This window comes from Polypterus senegalus, chromosome 10 (assembly GCF_016835505.1).
Source record: "Polypterus senegalus isolate Bchr_013 chromosome 10, ASM1683550v1, whole genome shotgun sequence".
Classification (NCBI taxonomy): Eukaryota; Metazoa; Chordata; class Cladistia; order Polypteriformes; family Polypteridae; genus Polypterus; species Polypterus senegalus.
This window is the reverse complement of record NC_053163.1, coordinates 22,319,633-22,339,753: the sequence shown is the minus strand read 5'-3', so window position 1 is coordinate 22,339,753 and position 20,121 is coordinate 22,319,633. Positions and strand designations below refer to the sequence as shown.

The window sequence follows — 20,121 nt, the reverse complement described above, 5'->3', positions numbered from 1 at the left end:
TTTAGAAAGCCAGGCACGACCAAGCAAATTCTCTGTGCATAATACTTTAAAGTACAAACAAGCACAACAAATCAAGTTCAACTTACTGGTGTCCTGGGATGCTGTGTTTGCATGGATGCATTAGGCGTGGGCACAGACGAACCCATGCTAGGTGGTTGTCCAGCTGTCTGTGGTACTGATGGCTGTTGCTGCTTCTCACTCAATGCAGCATTAGGTGCCTGGGAAGTCAACTGTGATGGAGGTGGTTGTGGTGGTGGTGGCTGTTGCTGCTGCTGCTGTTGCTGGATTGCAGGAGGTGGGACTGGTGGATGTTGGCTTTGAGGTGGAGTAGGAGTTTGGGGCTGTGGAGTTTGTGCACTGCCTGGGGGTCCAGAAGGCTGCGGAGGAAGCCCTGGAGGCGTAACATGTGGCGTGGGTGTGAGGCTACGTGCAGGGGAGGGAGAATTTTGACGCACAGGAGGCTGGGGAAGCTGGGAACAGTGCATTTGAGCATTGCCTTGAGGGGGAGGTCCCACACCACTGTGTGCCACAGATGCTGCTGCAACAGGACTATTCACAGGTAAAGAGGAATTGGACATCTGAGCCTGGAGGAAAAAAATAACTGAGTATAATACAATTTCATCTGTATTTTTATCTCACTCCACCCCTGATTTATCAAACTATTCCTCTCCCCACCCCAATGAAGCAGTCAGTAATGTCACATTAATCAGGAGTTAATTCCTATGCGGTGTTTACACTACCAGATCTCAATGGCCAGCATCAGTGCTCTGCCTAGATATAGCATCTGTATAGAGATTAAATTTATGTAAAGTGTTTGCTGTGCACATTTTGTAATGCAGATGCTATTTGGTGTTTTAAGTTTTTAGAGACATGGCTGATTTTCTAACTATGTTGAGACAGCATAGAAAGACAATCGTGTGTGTAATGGGATTGTATTATTAACTGCTTTGCTGAATTCCAATGGTTGTATAACTTGAAAATGACTAGAACCACATTTTAGCATCGGTGCAATAGTCATACATATTGCATAAAAAAACAATCAAGCCACAAGTTAAAATATGATTTGACTATTTAAACTCTGATTGGACATGTACAATTGAAACTGAAACAGAATGCAGTTATGAAAGGGACCTCACACTGATCGCATCAAATACCATGAGTTTTTTGTTGGTGTTTACACCAAATCCAATCTGTGTCAGATAACAGGGGAAGAAAAATAAATTCGGAATCAGGTTACAACAATGTGTTAGTGTAAATACAGATTTAGAGAACTCAGATATAGGATTTTCATCTTTACACACATTAACAAATGCACACACAATTATCATATTAATTCCTTCACCCATTAACATACAAGGTATATAATTGCAAAATTAAAAAAATCTGTGTGTTGCCGTCATTTTAAATACTCTCACCAAGCGCAGACCACAATCTCACCACAAATCATCAAGCTATAGTAATTTTCGTGAAAAACAGACAATTTATATAAAGCATACTGGAGAAGAACTGAGATTTTAACAGTTTCTCTTTGTAGTACCATACCTGAGTCATTGCAGCCTGTCCACCAGGTTGCTGCATGGCCACACTTGTTGCATTCATTCCCGGAGAGGACCCAGAGAACTGGGTTGGTGGAAGGTACTGATTTTGATTTTGCATCTGACCTACCGGTGGCTGGGAGAGCCGAGGTCCACCCAAATTCATCTGTAAGAAAACATTTTTTATATAATATTTTATATAATATTTTATTATATATATATATATATATATATATACACACACACACACATATATATACACACACACCACACAGAGGCAGTCCCCGGATAACATACGAGATAGGGGCTATAGGTTTGTACTTAAGTTGAATGTGTATGCAAGTCAGAACAGGTACATTATTTTAATAAATGCTATTGTTGACCGACTGTAACCAAGTGCTCTGCAAATGAATGATGGAGTTTAACCCCTCTCTGACCTTTTTATTATTTCTAATTTATTTTCAATGGTGATGGTTTTTCTCTTTAGTGTATCACCAGCACTTACATCAGATTTGTGTTTCAGAGACATTCTTGAAGGGTGAAGACAAAAGGTTAAGATGAGCTCTTATGCATAGCACTGAACATGCTATTACTGCAGGAAGGCACCCGTCGTCAATACGTCTGATGCACTGACAAGAGACAACTTCCTGGTATGTGTGTAACAGCACAGGCAGGCTTGCTATTGAGAATGAATGGGGGTGGCAAGGGGCGGTTGACCACCCTCCCACCACACAGTCACCTCCATTACAATATGCTGCCTGCAGCGTCCGCCCACCGAGAACAAACACGGTGCAACCAAAGGTGAGTAGTGAATCACCCACCACCACCCCCATTCAACAGGCAGCCACCCGAGGTACACTACAATACTACCCCCTGCCCCGTTCACCCTCCATGGCCTCTGTTCAGCCACAACTGGGTCACCACTTGCAGCATCACCAGAGAACAAATGGGGCAGCTGTGTGGTGGGTGGGCAGTGAAATGCCCCCCTCCGCTCCATCCAGCCTGCGTCCAGTCAGGTGCAGTAGCTGTGGCATTGTGGTGGGCGGGCAATGAAACGCTCGATCAAGCCTCTGTCCTGCATACAAGCGATAGCTGTGGCCCCGGTGACTATGGACCATGGGTCACCGCTTGCTGCCAGGAGCCGCCCGAGGGACACTACACTGCGTGAGCAGTGAAATTACCCCCCTCCAGCCTCCGTCCAGCGTCCCCAGGCCGAAGATGACGAAGCGGCAGTTACTGAGGTGCATGCGTCGCAGCTGCGACCCCATTCTTAAGTCATAGGTCGGATGTCCATAACGTGGGACTACCTGTATAGTCATATGAAAAAGTTTGGGAACCCCTCTCAGCCTGCATAATAATTTACTCTACTTTCAACAAAAAAGATAACAGTGGTATTTTTCTCGTTTCCTAGGAAAATCTGAGTACTGGGGTGTTTTCTGAACAAAGATTATTAGTGAAGCAGTATTTGGTTGTATGAAATTAAATCAAATGTGAAAACCTGGCTCTGCAAAAATGTGGGTACCCTTGTAACTTTGCTTATTTAAATGCATGTAACTGTTCAATACTGATTACTTGCAACACCAAATTGGTTGCAATAGCTCATTAAGCCTTGAACTTCGTAAAATAGACAAGTGTGTCCAATCATGAAAAAAAGGTAGTCAAGGTGGTCAATTGCAAGTTGTGCTTCAATTTGACTCTCCTCTCAAGAGTGACAGGCAGCATGGGATCCTCAAAGTACCTCTCAAAAGATCTGAAAACAAAGATTATTCAGTATCATGGTTTAGGGGAAGGCTACAAAAAGCTCTCTCAGAGGTTTAACTGTCAGTTTCAACTGTAAGGATTGGAATCAGGAAATGGAAGGCCACAGGCACAGCTGCTGTTAAACCAACCCAGGTCTGGCAGGCCAAGAAAAACACAGAAGCGGCATTTGCACAGGATTGTGATAATGGTTACAGACAACCCACAGATCACCTCAAAAGACCTGTGAGAACATCTTGCTGCAGATGGTGTATCTGTACATCGTTCTATAATTCAGCGCAATTTGCACAAAGAACATCTGTATGGCAGGGTGATGAGAAAGAAGCCCTTTCTGCACTCACACCACAAACAGTCACTTGTTGTATGCAAATGGTCATTTAGAAAAGCCAGATTCATTTTGGAATAAAGTGCTTTGGACTGATGAGACAAAAATGGACTTATTTGGTCAGAACAAAAAGTGCTTTGCGTGGTGGAAGAACACCACATTCCAAGAAAAACACCTGCTACCTACTGTCAAATTTGTTGGAGGTTCCATCATGCTGTGGGGCTGTGTGGCTACTTCAGGGACTGGGGCCCTTGTTAAAGTCGAGGGTCGAACAACAAATTCTTCAGGATAAAGTTCAAGCATCAGTCACAAAGTTGAAGTTACACAGCAGCTGGATATTCCAACAAGACAATGACCCAAAACACAGTTCGAAATCTACAAAGGCATTCATGCAGAGGGAGAAGTACAATGTTCTGGAATGGCCGTCACAGTCCCCCAACTTGAATATCATCGAAAATCTATGGGATGACTTGAAGCAGGCTGTCCATGCTTGGCAGCCATCAAATTTAACTGAACTAGAGAGATTTTGTATGGAAGAATGGTCAAAAATACCTCCATCCAGAATCCAGACACTCATCAAAGGCTATAGGAGGCTGTTATATTTGCAAAAGGAGACTCAAGTATTGATTTAATATCTCTGATGGGGTGCCCAAATTTATGCACCTGTCTAATTTTGTTATGATGCATATTGCATATTTTCTGTTAATCCAATAAACTTAATGTCACTGCTGAAATACTACTGTTTCCATAAGGCATGTCATATATTAAAAGGAAGTTGCTACTTTGAAAGCTCAGCCAATGAAAAACAAAAATCCAAAGAATTAAGAGGGGGTTCCCAAACTTTCATATATATTACACACACACTCTGACATATCTCAATAAATTAGAATATCATCGAAAAGTTAATTTCAGTAATTCAATTCAAAATGTGAAACTCCTATAGACTCATTATACGCACAGTGTTAATTTCTTTTCATTTTGCTGATTATGGCTTATAGCTAATGAAAACTCAAAATTCAGTATCTCAGAAAATTAGAAGATTGTGGAAGAGTTCACTATTGTAGACTCCTGGTGTCGCACTCCACTCAGCTAATTAGCCCAAAACACCTGCAAAGGTGTCCTGAGCCTTTAAATGGTCTCTCAGTCTGGTTCAGTAGGTCACATCATCATGGAGAAGACTGCAGACTTGACCGTTGTTCAGAAGACAGTCATTGAGACCCTCTCTCCACAAGGAGGGTAAACCACAAAAGGTCATTGCTAAAGAAGATGGCTGTTCACAGAGTGCTGTATCCAAACATATTAATGGAAAGTTGAGAGGAAAAAATGTGACAGCAGAAAAAGGTGCACAAGCAACAGGGATAAATGCAGCCTTGAGAGGATTGTGAAGCACAGCCCATTCAAGAATTTGGGGGAGATTCACAAGGAGTGAACAGCGGCCGGAGTCAGCATTTCAAGAGCCACCACACACAGATGTATCTGGGACGTGGGCTACAACTGTCACAGCATTCCTTGTGTCAAGCCACTCCTGAACCTGAGACAACATCAGAAGCACCTTACCTTGGCTAAGGAGAAAACGGACTGAACTGTTGCTCAGTGGTCCAAAGTCCTCTTTTCTGATGAAAGTAAATTTTGCATTTCATTTGGAAATCAAGGTCCCAGTCTCTGAAGGAAGAGTGGAGAGGCACAGAATCCAAGTTGATTGAGGTCCAGTGTGAAGTTTCCTCAGTCAATGATGATTTGGGGAGCCATGTCATCTGCTGGTGATGGTCCACTATGTTTTTTAATCAAGTCCAAAGTCAGTGCAGCCGTCTACCAGGAAATTTTTAGAGCACTTCATGCTTCCTTCTGCTGACAAGCTTTATGGAGAAGCCGATTTCATTTTCCAACAGTACTTGGCACCTGCCCACATTGCCAAAAGCACCAATACCTGGTTTAATGACCGTGGTATCACTGTTGTTGAACGGCCAGCAAACTTGCTTGACCTAAACCCCATATAGGATCTATGGGGTATTGTCAAGAGGAAGATTAGAGACGCCAGACCCAACAATGCAGACAAGCTGTAGGCCGTTATCAAAGCATCCTGGACTTCCAGAACCCCTCAGCAGTGCCACAGGCTGATCACCACCATGTCACGCTGCACTGATGCAGTAATTTATGCAAAAGGAGCCCCGACCAAGTATTGAGTGTGTACATGGACATACTTTTCAGTAGCCCAACATTTCTGTATTAAAAATCCTTTTTTTTTTTTTTCTTTATAGGTCTTATGTAATATTCTATTTTTCTGAGATACTGAATTTTGAGTTACCTGTAAGCCATAATAAGCAAAATAAAAATAAACACTTGAAATATATCACTCTGTGTGTAATGAATCTATATACTATGAGTTACTTTTTGAATTGAATTGTTGAAATAAATGAACTTTTTGATGATAATTCTAATTTACTGAGATGCTCCTATAGAGAGAGAGAGAGAGAAATAGACTGCACCGACCCAAAATCTTAATATCTAGTCTTGCAACGCATCTTTCTCAAATTAAGAAAGAAGCCATTATGACCCTTTGCTTTGTTGCTACTGTTGTCAGTAATATAAATGTTAGTTTAGAAGATTATTTCTGAGATAGGTACTTGCATTAACATTAGCGATATCTCATAAACTAGCAAGACCCTGTATTAAAATATATCTTGCACAGAACCATTTAAACAGAAGAATAATCTGATCTGCATTAACCAATCTTATTGTAACATTCAGCAGAGACAAAAACAAGTGGTCACTCAAAATGTACTCTTAAGCCAAGAATGTAAATGAAGCCTGCCAGGAATTACAACATCAATGAGAGAATAAACTTCACATAATAACCAAGTCTGAGAGAGTCTGTGTTCCTGTTAGCCTGGCTAAGATGTTCACCTGGTTCATAGCTCCAGTCTGGTTCATCTGACCTGGGTGTTGGAGAGGTGGAGTGGACCTCTGACCAATCTGCTGCATATTTAGCTGGCTAAACTGGCTCATTCCTGAAAGAAAAGGGAGAAAAAAATTACACATCAGCCATAAAACTTGCTTAATATTACTTTACATTCTTATTTATATTAAAATTAGATTAAATTAAACTAGCGTTACCCTATTCTCATACAAATCAAAGGTCAATACAAACACATTTTTAACCAAAACTGCCATTAAAGGAAATATAAAACTTCTAACAGCACATTGTCCATCTCACTGGATCAACTGTGAACATTCCATAATCAGGTGCTTTTTAGGTCAAACATTACATTAGCTAGCCTATATTTGGCCATTCCAAATACTAATTGGAAAAGAATTTGATATAATTCACATGCGGTGCAAAGCCATGCAAAGAATAATGAAGTAAGAAAAAAAAATGCTATGAAAAACTATCAAACGTGGAATTTTGGGAGGGTGGTGGGAAATCATATTATATACCACTTTTGTAAAGAGCACAGTATTAAACTCACTTGGGTCTTGCAGCACTTATGAAACCTGGCATCACGAGTGGCCACGTGCTAGACATTTAATATGTTTAACAAACAAGATGTCTTTTTAGTAAAGTAAGCTGCAAAATTATACATAATATGAACATTTTCTGAACAACGCAAATGCTCAAATGTATGAGGGACAGGCAAGTAGAACTTCTCACTTCTATTGCATGGTAAACAAACTAATACTTCCACTCGGAGAGGAAAAAAAAGTAACATTTCATTGTACTCTCTCAGTAACAGTATTTGTTTAAATTAATGTAAAAAACCTGTTGAACAGATTAAGCTCCTTTACTTGATTACAGAATATTACTTTTATCTTTTAAAAACGATTACACTAGTTGAAGTATTTGCATTTAATGTAAAGATTTAAATGCATACAGAATTTCTATTTAAATAAACTGCTTAACGAGTTACATTACATATTGTATTGCGTATCAAAAATTGTATCAAATTTCAATAATTTTCTTACTATCGTATCACAGTTTGAAGCTTTAGTTGAAATTGTGACTATCCTGGAACTTACACTAAGGTTCACCAAAGATACCACGAAACTGGTTGAAAGCAGAATACCTAACCAAACTAATCCAACCTTGGGTTAGCTCAGGGGTCCCTCAATGCCAGTCCTGGAAAGCCGCAGTGGCTGCAGGTTTTTGTTCTGACCTGGTTGCTTAATTAGAAAGCAATTCTTGCCAATAAAGTACTAACAAGCTATGAAATTAAATTAACTCTTCTATGTCAGGTCATTCTCATATCCTAGATTTTCTTTCCCTTTCTATCATGCAAATGATTTGAAGGCTAAAATGGACGAGTAATTCTCAGTCCTTCACTTTTTTCTTTTCATTTTTCTTCCAAGTATTTAATTAAACCCAATAGTGCAGATAAATACACACAGGTGTAAATGTAAATAAGCTAAATGGAGAAATGCTGCTCTCTCTTGTCATTTGCATGTTATTAATAATAAGGAGCAATTAAAATAGCTGTTTAAGACAAAATTTAGCAATAAGGGCTCAAAATCACTAAAGTGAAGCAGAAGTGTTACTTTAGCAATAAGTGCTTTTTATTAAGCAACTGGGTTGGAGCAAAAACCTGCAGCCACTGCGGCTCTCCAGGACCGTGATTGAGGACCCCTGGGTTAGCTGGATGTGAATAGAATACAACCCGGTCTGCAGTATAAAGGGTGTACTGAAGAAGCAATTTAAAAAAAAAAAATGTAACTTTAATAAAACATTCAATTATGCTTATGAGATCTGCTGACATTAAGGATAAAATTTACTAAGATTGCAGAGAATGAATAATTCAATGCATAAAACTTCTGCAAAGGGTATGGAAACACTTTTTTCAGGTTTATGCCTAATCCATTTTATTCTGTTCCCATTCACCAAAGCCCAACTTTGAGAATGTGCTGAATCAAGCAATCCTTGCCTAATTTTATATTGATTCACAACATGTAACTATGTAATAGCCATTTAACATGCAAACCTGGCTCTATTACAGGGCAGTAATGTTACAAGCTCAGCCACCACAGATACTAATAGCCAGGGTTAAAACACATCTAATTTACTCTGAGCTCACCCACTATGGAACCTAGTCTGTCCACTCAACTGAAAAGCTGTGGGGTGAAAGGTTATAATTTGGGGGAGGGGGGGGTCTGTCAGGTTAGAGAGTCGAGGCATGCCTAAGCATCACTCTGATCTCTGTTAGCACAATTTTTACTAGGTTATCAGAAGCCATTCTTGTATCACTTTTGGGCACTCACTAAAAAGGACTTCATGTGACTTACACCTGGATAAAAACTAAAGTAACTCAAAAGTCAAAACATAAAAAGATGTTTTGCTTAATAATTAGTTGCTTAACATGGACACATATGCTCCCATGGGACGAGGAAATAGCCAAACACAATTTATCGTAGTAATTAAAACATGGTACTTTGATGGAGCAGGATTTAGAATGCTTACTATTATTAATGCTATTTTAAAACACTGTATTTTTCACGATTGCGGCTCTCTCTGACCAAGTACACTGTCATCAATTTTATACAAATTTTGTCAGGTTCTGAAGTTACTAAAGGATTTTAGACCTTTACTTTTAATCTACTTCTCAAAAATCAGCATTTTTCATGCAGGACAACACAATTTCCATTTTTTTGTTGACTGGACCAAGGTGAAAAAGAAAACTTTGAACATATACCTGCAGGCGATTGCATCCTCACTATTTGGTTTGGCACATTAGGGCGAATCAAAGATGAGTCTAAAGATGGACCATCTAAGAGAAGAGAAAAAATGGGGTGGAAACAATTAATATAAAAACATACATAGACATACCTATAACTAGATTTTGTGCATGAAGCCATCTATTCAAAGGAAAAGAACTGTCCATAAATGTGAAGCACAAAAAGAATATTAATTAGAATCTGTGAACGGAACCTGAAGTTTAGAAGTTTACAAAGTTAGCAAACTGGAATATTCTGAAAATTGCCCACTAGCATACTTTGCAATCAATGACTAGATAAATTGATGGATGACGGGGAAAAAGAGTGGGTGCATTAGCCAGGCTGAAAGAAAAATGGAATACTATAAAATTCACAAATAATGAAAAAAATTAAGAACTGAAAGTTGACACTCTGTACTTTGGTAATTCATAGATGTCATATCTAAAAATCAATTTTGACGTGACTGAACTTATACTTTTGGAGGACAGTGTGTGTATGAATATTTTTGTATTTTAACATGTGAGAACCATGAACACTGTTACCAAAGGAGTTTCCTCAGTGCACAAACTAATGTCTCAAATTTGGTATTAGGGGATAAAGGAAATGGGGGATGTAAATATTAACGTTTGGCCACCAGATGGTGCACAACTCTCTTAGACACATGTAACACTGTTCAACTTATCTGCAGAATTTTTAGTTTAGTGAAATAGTTATTTTCTTAACCTTGAAAAAAATGGCAACATGACAACAGGAAGACAGTCTTTTTTAGTCTGGTACCATGTCTCCTTTACCGACTTTAAAAGGGAAGGTACAGTTCCTGAAAGAAATGCCCTAAACTGAAGAGGTAAGTTTGCAAGCTATTTAGCCGAACAAAGCTATATAAGGATATGTATGCTGATACTGACAATTCAGTTGGTATTCTTAAGAATATTTCATAAACCCCCACCGCAAATGTATGCCTTTTCTCAATATAGCCAAAACAAAGCATGTATAATTAGGCTCTATTAGTTTTTTCCCTATCTCATACAGGGAAATGTGTTCTTCCTAAAGTTCTGATTTAACTCTTGACTAGAGAGATCAAAAGTCAGCTGCTATTTAGTACATTAGCTTAAACTCCCAAGTTAGACTTCTTCCAACTAATAGAGTTGACGACTTTAATAAGGACAAAACTAGCTTTGTTTGTTCAAGGGAAATCCATTTATTTATATTGCAATTTCTATGTATCACTAAAATTTCACTTTCACACACACAAAACACTACCTAGCCTTCCAGATAGGACATTTTATATGCTGAGACAGTTGTAATTTTAGAAGTAATAATTTTCCCCAAACTGAATCTGCAGCAAACAAGTTACACTTTGCGAAAAAGTTGTGTTTCATGACAAGCATAATTTATATCATCGACATAGGAACTAATGTGTTTTAGCGTTTTCCTGTGGCATTTCCATATATATCTGCCAGTCATTTAGTGCTTAAAGGATAAGTCTGACATTTTTCAAGTCTAAGGTATTTTTCTTCACAAACACGGTATATATGTATTTGTCACAAGAAATTGTGGTCTAAAAGTAAGCATTTTCTATACATTTTTAAAAATTATATAGCACTAGCAAAATACCCACGGCAACAGCGGAGAAGTAGTGTGTTAAAGAAGTTATGAAAAAGAAAAGGAAACATTTTAAAAATAACGTAACATGATTGGCAATGTAATTGCTTTTGTTGCTGTCATCAAGGATTTGATTATCATTATTTCTTTCAATCAGGTTCGTATTAGGAGGATGTGTTGTGTTCAAGTTATATTCCGTGTTTGTCAACCATTGTAAAGATAACAGGTTTCTGCGATGTTGTGATGTCCACGGCTTTATTTAATGTTAGCTCAGACCCGGCACTTAAAAGTTTCTCTCACACTTTTGCTGAGTTTGTGCCAAACACTATTCTATCCCTTACCATCTCATCTACGTTTGCATAAGCACAGTCGTTCACCAGCAATTTTAACTCCGTTACAAAGTGATGAAAAGTCTCGTTTATACCCTGCATCCTCTCATTAAACTTGTATCTCACGAATATCGAATTTGTCTTAGGCATGACAAACACCAGCGACAGCGTGTCTAAGAACCTAATTTAAAGTTAAGCTTTACACCTTGCTTTCCTATTCGTTTGCATAAGCACAGTCCTTCACCAGCAATTTTAACTCCGTTACAGCAATTTTAACTTTGTTACAAAGTGATGAAAAGTCTCGTTTATACCCTGCGTCTTCTCATTAAACTCGTATCTCGCGAATATCGTATTCGTCGTAGGCATGACAAACGCCAGCAACAGCCTGTCTATGAACTTAATTTAAACTTAAGGTTTACACGTGCTTTGTTTCCGCAGTAGCTGCACTTATGAATATGCTTGTATGCATCACTCGCTTCATATTCTTTTGCTGCCTTCTCAATTATGTAATGCGTTTTTTGTTCAGCACTCTTTGGAGCTCTTCCTTGTTCCCTGCGTACTGCGTTCACAGTCAGTTCACGTGAGCCGTTCGGAGTACATGCATCAAAGGTTCTCAGCTGTGCTTGTGCCATCTCGTGCGATCTTGCCATGTCCACAGCTTTATTTAATGTTAGCTAAGACCCGGCACTTAAAAGTTACTCTCGCACTTTCGCTGAATTTGTGCCAAACACTAGTCTATCCCTATCTCATCTTTGTTTGCATAAGCACAGTCCTTCACCCGTGAATATTTAGAGGCAGCGTGTCTATTGGATTGCTGCCGATGGACGGCCTTATATGGGCAGGCACTTAATTACGGCGTGACAGACAATGAGGGACGCAACTCCGCCTCACACGGCGACCGAGCTGCAGGCTATGGTCGTATATATATGTACATAAGTAGGTTCCAGTTATGACCGTTACGTGTAGAATTTCAGAATGAAACATGCCTAACTTTTGTAAGTAAGCTGTAAGGAATGAGCCTGCCAAATTTCAGCCTTCTACCTACACGGGAAGTTGGAGAATTAGTGATGAGTCAGTAAGTCAGTGAGGGCTTTGCCTTTTATTAGTATAGATTCCAACATTTTACAATGTAACCTATGTGGCATGCAGTGTCCTGGAAAATAAAAGCCTAAACACCATTGAGGAAGGAGTACTTGGTTGAAGTGGCACAGGTTTCAGCAAAGGAAAACATGACTTCCATGTTTCCAACACATGCTTGTGTCAACAAAATGGATCAGGAAATCATGTTACCGCATACTTCTGGTACTATTTTTCAAGAGGTAAGAATATACAGGTAAAATTCTGTTACAATGTATATCTTTACAACAAAATTTTCATTACAATGAAGTATTTTTATGGTCCCAACAGTTTCCCCAATATGACACGAGTCTATAGAAATCTCGTTACTACGAAGTATATTCAGCAGATACTTTCATTACAACAAAATGCACAAAAGACCTTGAAATGCCTGAATGAATCATCCACAGAGCAGTTAGTTCTGTGGCCACAGCTCAGTTGTGCACAATGATCCCCAAACAGAAACACAAATTTTTTTCTTTCTTCAAACTTTCTTTGTACTGTTTTTTTTTTTTCGTGTTCTTGGTGGTTTTCAGCGATACCTTTTGCTTATTACTCGTCAACATTTGAAACACATCCATTGAAATTTAACTCATTGTCACTCTCCTATAGAAACGACATACACAAAACGATAACAGTTCATATTAGAAAGAAAAAAAAAACTAATTTTTTGCAGCTCTCGATTGCGGCAAAAAGAAAGGCGGCGTTGTGAGTGAATTCAGAATTTCACCATTGACATTGTCAATTTTCATGAAAGAAAAAAAAAAGAAGAAAAATCTCAGGTTGCAAACGTATGTGAACTGCTGCATTTGAAGACGTCGAAAAAGCCGTTTTTATGTGGTTCAGTGAAGCTTGTTCAAGAAACATTCCTATTAATGCGGAATTCATTCAAGAAAATGTGAGGTTTGTAAACTCTCTTGAGACCTCCGTCAACTAGACAACATGCCGAAGAGCGTCCCGAAGTGCGTTGTCCGTGTCTGTATGGGGCAACAGCAGGCTCAAAGCTATACTGTGTCTCTCCGCCAAAGTAAACAGAAAAGATCTCAATGGGTGATGCAAGGTTAGGATAGGAGCAGGTAGGTACATTGTAAATGCAGATAACAGGATTACTTGGTCACTGACCTGGCCACGACCCAGCCTGACTGCTGTGTATAGCAGAGTGGCAGATCACGCTACAATAAATAACTGTGCCGTTCCTGTTTCAAGCTGAATAAACCTGATTTTGCTAAAGTACTGAGACTAAGCCTCGTGTTTTGGGGTGCAAGACAGGGACACATAGCGTGACCCCAATCTTTTATGATTTGCTTCTGTGGCGCTTCACTGCACCTCTGTGAGCCTGCTATTGCCTTGCTCCAGCAATGGACAAACAATCTTCCACAGACGCTGCAATTGCGCTTCAGGACGCACTTCTGCATGTCGTTCCCATTGGGTGGGGAGTGGGAGGGGATCCCAAAAGTGTTCAGAAACCTCACAATATGAAGAAGGATGATTTGGCAACTGATTGATAACTGTGCTGCACACAACATGCTTCCAGATTTAGATAATGATCACGATGAATCCCTCCCACCCAAATGCATGGCAGTGCTTCAGCCATTGGATTTGGGCATCATTCAAACCCTTAAAGTGTATTAAGGCAAGGAAATGCGGAGAAAAATTCTCGTCAGCATAACTTGTAGGCAGGAGGAGATTAAAATTAACGCAAAAGAAGCTATTGAAATGATTGCAAACGCCTGGACACAAGTTGAAGAAAGCACTATAGTAACAAATACAGAATCTCATTACAACTAAATTTTTGTTACAACGAGTTTGTTGTAACGGAATTTTGCCTGTAGTACATTTTCTTTTGCTTGTGCGATTTAAGCAGCCTTACTAAAAGGAGTTCTTACATAAATACAGAAGTAAATCAACACAACGCCAAGCATGTGTCAAGAACAATTTACTGTGAATTTGTCTGTCAAGCCCTGGGGGAGGTGAAAGGTTGCTGAGAAAGATAAGCAAATCTGGTCTGCTTTCAAATGTCCAAATCTTATAATATTAGTGCTTTTTGATTGAAAATAACATCCATAAGCCATTTTACAAGGTGTGTATAATCTCAAGATGTGGGCCAATGCATGACAACATTCTTGGCATGAAAAGTGGATGTATTTTGCAAGTGTTTATGCCTTTATTTTGCAGAGAAGTCTGTGCCTCACAGATTACAGTATAAAACGCTGGGACTTTTGACATTTTTTGAAAATGTATAGAAAACACTTAAATTTGAGAACACAATTTTACACAGCAAATACATATAGACCATGATTGTAAAGAAACAACTGACTTGAAAAATACTAATGTTTCAAGTACCCCTCAGTATTAGAAAAACAAATAAAAAAAAAAAAAACAAAGAACTTGTTTTCTAAAACTTGGATATTTTGATAAACAATGACAGGTGGGTTGTGGTTGTACTGTTAGCACACTGCCTGTATTTGCTAACTAGGATAATACCCTGGTGATTGCAATCGTAATGACGCATCAGTGGTCAAATGATGCTGGGTACATTCCTCCAGCTTGGAAGCTGCATGTTCTCTGTCTTCCATGTGAATGCGATAAACCATGTGGATTGATTTAGAACTTCTATATTAGGTGAGGGCTGAGCAGTCTTTGACCTTGGAACCCCTGCAGATTTTGTTTATTTCTCCAGCCTAACTGGTGGCGTTTTCTATAGTCCTACATACTATATAATACTATTGCCTAATCTTGTTTGGGTTTTATATTAACTTACTTTTTATTTAATCTTGCAAAGCACTTTGAGCTGCACTGTTTGAATGAAAATGTGCTACATAAATAAATGATTTTGTTGTTGTCTGCTTAAAAAGGAAACACACACTGTTTAAAACATGAAGATATTCTACGTAATGATTAGTCTTTTAAACGATCATGAATGAAACTTATTACAACAGAACAAAAACTAGTTGTTTCAAGTTTCTCACGTGCAAATAAAAGCCCACTGACAAAAAAATTGAAATTACTTCATGAAAAGTACCAGAATGTTGATAAGAGAAACTTGAAATCCCATTACAGTTAACTTGGCTTGAATATATGTGAAATTAGGAATGTCACATGTATAATAAGTATGTCACAAAATCAAAATACATGCAGCAGATTTCATGTTTTATATAACTACCCAATCGATTTCCCCAACACATCTCAAAGACATACAGGATTGGAATTGAACAAAGTCAAATTAGTTCACATCTCAAAGACATACAGGATTGGAATTGAACAAAGTCAAATTAGTTGCTTTTGTGAAAATAATAGTGTCTAAACAGAAACTGAAAAAAAACAGTAAGGCACTATTCAAACACTTCTATTTTCTCCATCGTTTTTCCTTGTTCCCAATCACACACTGTTTAAAATGTTCTTTTCTCTCTTTTTGTAGCACAATATTCATCACATAAATTGAAATTTGAATTAGTATGGATGTCAATAAACCTTGCACAGTATTTTTGGAAATTCAACATTTAAGAATGGTGGGATGATCATAGTAACAGTTACTAACATATTATAAATGTATTAACCTTCACAAATTCAAATGGGCTTATATAGTGGGAGGGGCTTAAAGGACATTTTGCCATTTACAGCATGCTTCCATAAAAATCTCCACAGGCAAATCTCCACAAGAGAAAATTATACTGAAATATTAAGAAATGATCCAAACAGGTTTTTTTAGAGCCATTGCCAATTTCATGCCACTAGAATTGACCAATTCCACTGATAGGTTTTATCCTTAAATAAACAGAAACTAAGCTGTGGCATAACCAGTCATGAAGGACCCATTTTTAAACTATTACATACACTTAATACATAGTAAATAATTTATGTACCCGTAATACATTTGCCAAAAAAATAAAACAGAATGCTTAATATAATTAAAAAGCCACAAATCTAATAATATTCATGTTTATCGAAAAGATGTAATTTTAACATGCTTACTAAGTTTATACATTAAATCAACACACTTGGCTCTTAAACCTATTTACTAAGCAGCAACAGCTACTTTATTTTTTTGCAATTAAAAATGTTAGCTTAGCTCCTGTACTAAACATAAGCTCACTCACTATTCACACTCAAACAAGCAGCACTAAATTTAACGAAAGCACAAAATGAAAAGGTCTTAACTCGTTAAAAGGACCTGCTCTTTTCACTTCCATCCAAGATGTGCCTCTCATTTGATCCACATCAAATTCAACTGGTCAACATACATTCACTGCCCACTTTATCAGGTACACCTTGCTTGTACTGGGTTGGACCCCCTTTTCTCTTCATAATTGCTGTAATTCTTCATGGCATTAATTCAACAAGGTACTAGAAAAATTCCTCAGGGATTTTGGTCCATATTGACATGATAGCATCATGTAGTTGCTGCAGATCTGTCAGCTGCATATCCATGATGTGGATCTCCACCTCACCCCAAAGGTACTCTATTGGATTGAGTTCTGGTGTCTGTAGGGGTCATTTGTGCACAGTGAACACATTACCATAATCTAAAACCCAGTTTGAGATAATCCAAGTTGTGTAACATGGTGCATTAACCTGCTCAAAGTATCAAAAAATTGGTACACTGCAGTCACAAAGGTTTGGACATCGTCAGCAACAATACTCAGGTAAGCTGTGGCATTGAAAAGATGGCCAACAGGTAATAAGGGGTCCAAAGCGTGCCAAGAAAAAATCCCCCACACTATTATACCACCACCAGCCTGAAATCGATGATACAAGGCAGGATGGATCTATGCTTTCATGTTGTAGACACCAAATTCTGACCTTATCATCCAAATGTCACATCAGAAATCGAGGTTCATCAGACCTGGCAACGTTTTTGCAACATCTATTGTACAATTTTGTTAAGTCTGTATGAATTGTAGCCTGAGTTGCCTGTTCTTAGCTGACAGGATTGGCACATGGTGTGGTCTCCTGCTGCGGTAGCCCATCTGCTTCAAGGTTCAAAGTGTTGTTCGTTCAGAGATGCTCTTCTACATATCTTGGATATAACGAGTGGTTATTTGAGTTACTGTCTTTATCAGCTCGAACCAGTCTGGCCATTCTCTTCTGACTTCTGGCATCAACAAGGCATTTTTGCCCAGAGAACTGCCACTCATTGGATACTTTCCCTTTCTCGGACCATTCTCTGTTTATCTCAGTGATGGCTGTGCATGAATATACTCAGATCAACCTGTCTGGCACCAACAACCATGCCACATTCAAAGTTACTTAAACTGCCTTTCATCCCCATTCTGATGCTCAGTTTGAACTTCAGCAGACTTTCTTGACAATGTCTACAGGCTGAAATACATTGATTTGCTGCTATGTAATTGGTTGATTAGATATTTGTATTAACAGGTAGTTGAACAGGTGTACCTAATCAAGTGGCTAGTGAGTGTATACATCTACTGTTCCTCTCCATACATACAATTCCTCAGACTCGCCTTTTCCCCAGTTTATTACTATGCGTTAATATAAGAAGTTAATATTCCTGCTTTACTCCCTCCTTAAGTTTGACTGTTCGCTTTATGTTTACATGCAGTTCTGGCAGCAATACAACATGTACTTCCTCAAGTACAGTAGCACTTCACGTAAAGGAACACACTTCTGTTAAACTCAGGTTATTTGATAGACCATAGCATTAAGACATTCAAATTTACTGAAAGACATTAACTACAGTTTAAGATCTTAGTTACTATTTACCTTTGGGGACTGTACAATTTCACTACCAGTTACAAGATCATCAGGTGAATTAAAATCATTTAAAATGTATGCTTAAAAATAACTTCTATCTAATGCAAAAAGTCACAATGTTAAATGTGGCCAGACTTACTGGGAGGCATGCCAGGTGCTTGTGGTGGGACCTGAGACATTGGTGGTGGAGGCAGACCTGGCTGACTGGGCATCATGCCTTGCTTCTGAAGTCTGGTCCGTCGTTTCTCCTCAAGTTCTTTCTGAATTTTATAAATTTTCTCAGCTAGTAAATGATAATATTCAGCCTATGTATAGAAAAAAGGGAAAAACCACAAGTCAGTTGTATAAAATAAGAATGGGGTGGATAGGAGTGAAAACAGGGTGATTAAAAATGACTACATTTGAAAAGATATTGCTATTCTTGGATTAAGGAGACATTTTAATTAGTGATGATGGGGTGATTATCTCTTTGCTCTGCTGCAAGATTGCTCTGATAAACTTTAACAGAAATAATTTTGGAAGATTTGTTTTAAGACTATAGAAGTTTCATCAACATACTCCGTTTTCGCTCAAAGACTTACCCTGCTGTTTGCAGATTCATACATATCTCCCTCTACTTTGCGAGCATAGGCCACAAGGTTATCCATTCGTCTGTCTTTCAGAGCAGCAGGGTCTGGGGTTGGAAAGATTGCCTGTACACTGAACATAAAATACAAACAACTACTAAGCATCTCTCTCTCTCTTTCTCACACTAAATAGAAAAGTATTTTTTATGTAACATTAAGGATTAAATCACATAAGATGCCTAAAAACTTGACAGTCAAATCAAGTACAATCAACGTAAATGCAAAATATTTAAAATACATAAAATTCATGTAAATGCAAAATTAATATTTCAAATAAATAAAAATCATGTTATAATCTTTTTAAACCAAAACTACAAAAGAAACCATAAAAAAAAATTAAACAAAAAACACCCCTCGGTGTAATCACAGACTTACAGCTTGTGGACCAAGTGGTTGCGTAAATCTTGAGTGATATCTTCATGCCAGGATTTTCGAATACCTGTGCTTGAGGGGGGTGCAGCTGTCGGCATAGACGTTAGGTTCCCTACATTCGCACCGTCATTCATTAAAGGGCTTAAAAGAGAAACACAAGAAATGGAAGACTTACAGTGTGGAGGTAATCTGTAGCAAAAGCTTTCTTTACCAAAATGTTACGATTTTTTCACAAAGAACAAACAATCAAACCACATCAAATCACTCTGCATGTCCAAAATCAGAAGGAAAATGAATATATGAGAAGGTGTCAATTAAACATCTGACATGAATACCAGAAACAAAACCTCTTTTAAATACATCTGACTTTGCAAACTAGGATGATATTAATTTATCTTCCATTATTAAAAACAAAGTGCCATTGAACCTCGAAACTCCTGTACAGAGATTCCCAGGGAGAACAGCCAGTTCCTCAGAATGAAGGCTAGAGGGGAATGATCAAGAGCTGGCTGGAGACAAGACATCTGGTTGAAGAAGTTAAAAACTCACACCAGATGTTAGTTTTAACCAAATTTTTAAGTCAGTATTCACTAAGAAAACAAATGGTGCATACTTTTGAGAGTTCATTGCCGAATGTAACATTGATTCAGCTATCATGTTTTGCTGTTGGGTGGGAGCCTGGACACCAATTCCTCCATTTACACCCATTGGATTTCCTAAAGAGGGAAAAAAATAAACCTATATTAACAACTAAAAGGAAAAAAAAAGAAAAAAAAAAAAAAAAAACACAAAATTCCAAACAATGAATACAGGGCAAAACTTTCAAATTAAAGCAAATGTATTTGTGTGTACTACTACTACTACTATAACGACTGTGTACAGCAATTTTTTGTGCCACAAATTTGGCACTAGTATTCTTTTCTTCAGAATATGCGAGTAAAATATGTTCTTTTGCAAACACACAATATATATAAATTGGACAATAGATAGAATTGCTTTTAATGAAATGTTTATTTTTATTTGTTAATTTGAGTGTCACATATGGT

At 38.2% G+C, this 20,121-nt stretch overlaps 1 protein-coding gene across 2 annotated transcripts in view; it reads right to left on the bottom strand.

The window, feature by feature from the left end:
- The window catches only part of ep300b (E1A binding protein p300 b), a 117,454-nt gene that overhangs the window by 28,034 nt on the left and 69,299 nt on the right, over positions 1–20,121 (bottom strand). For both annotated transcript variants that reach the window (XM_039765503.1, XM_039765504.1), the window contains exons 7-14: positions 19,689–19,791; positions 19,079–19,216; positions 18,659–18,776; positions 18,217–18,382; positions 9,297–9,371; positions 6,523–6,626; positions 1,543–1,701; positions 87–584 (exon numbers count right to left, since the gene is read on the bottom strand). In XM_039765503.1, the coding sequence (XP_039621437.1) occupies positions 87–584; positions 1,543–1,701; positions 6,523–6,626; positions 9,297–9,371; positions 18,217–18,382; positions 18,659–18,776; positions 19,079–19,216; positions 19,689–19,791 (1,361 nt within the window). The remainder of the gene's footprint in view (positions 1–86; positions 585–1,542; positions 1,702–6,522; positions 6,627–9,296; positions 9,372–18,216; positions 18,383–18,658; positions 18,777–19,078; positions 19,217–19,688; positions 19,792–20,121) is intronic.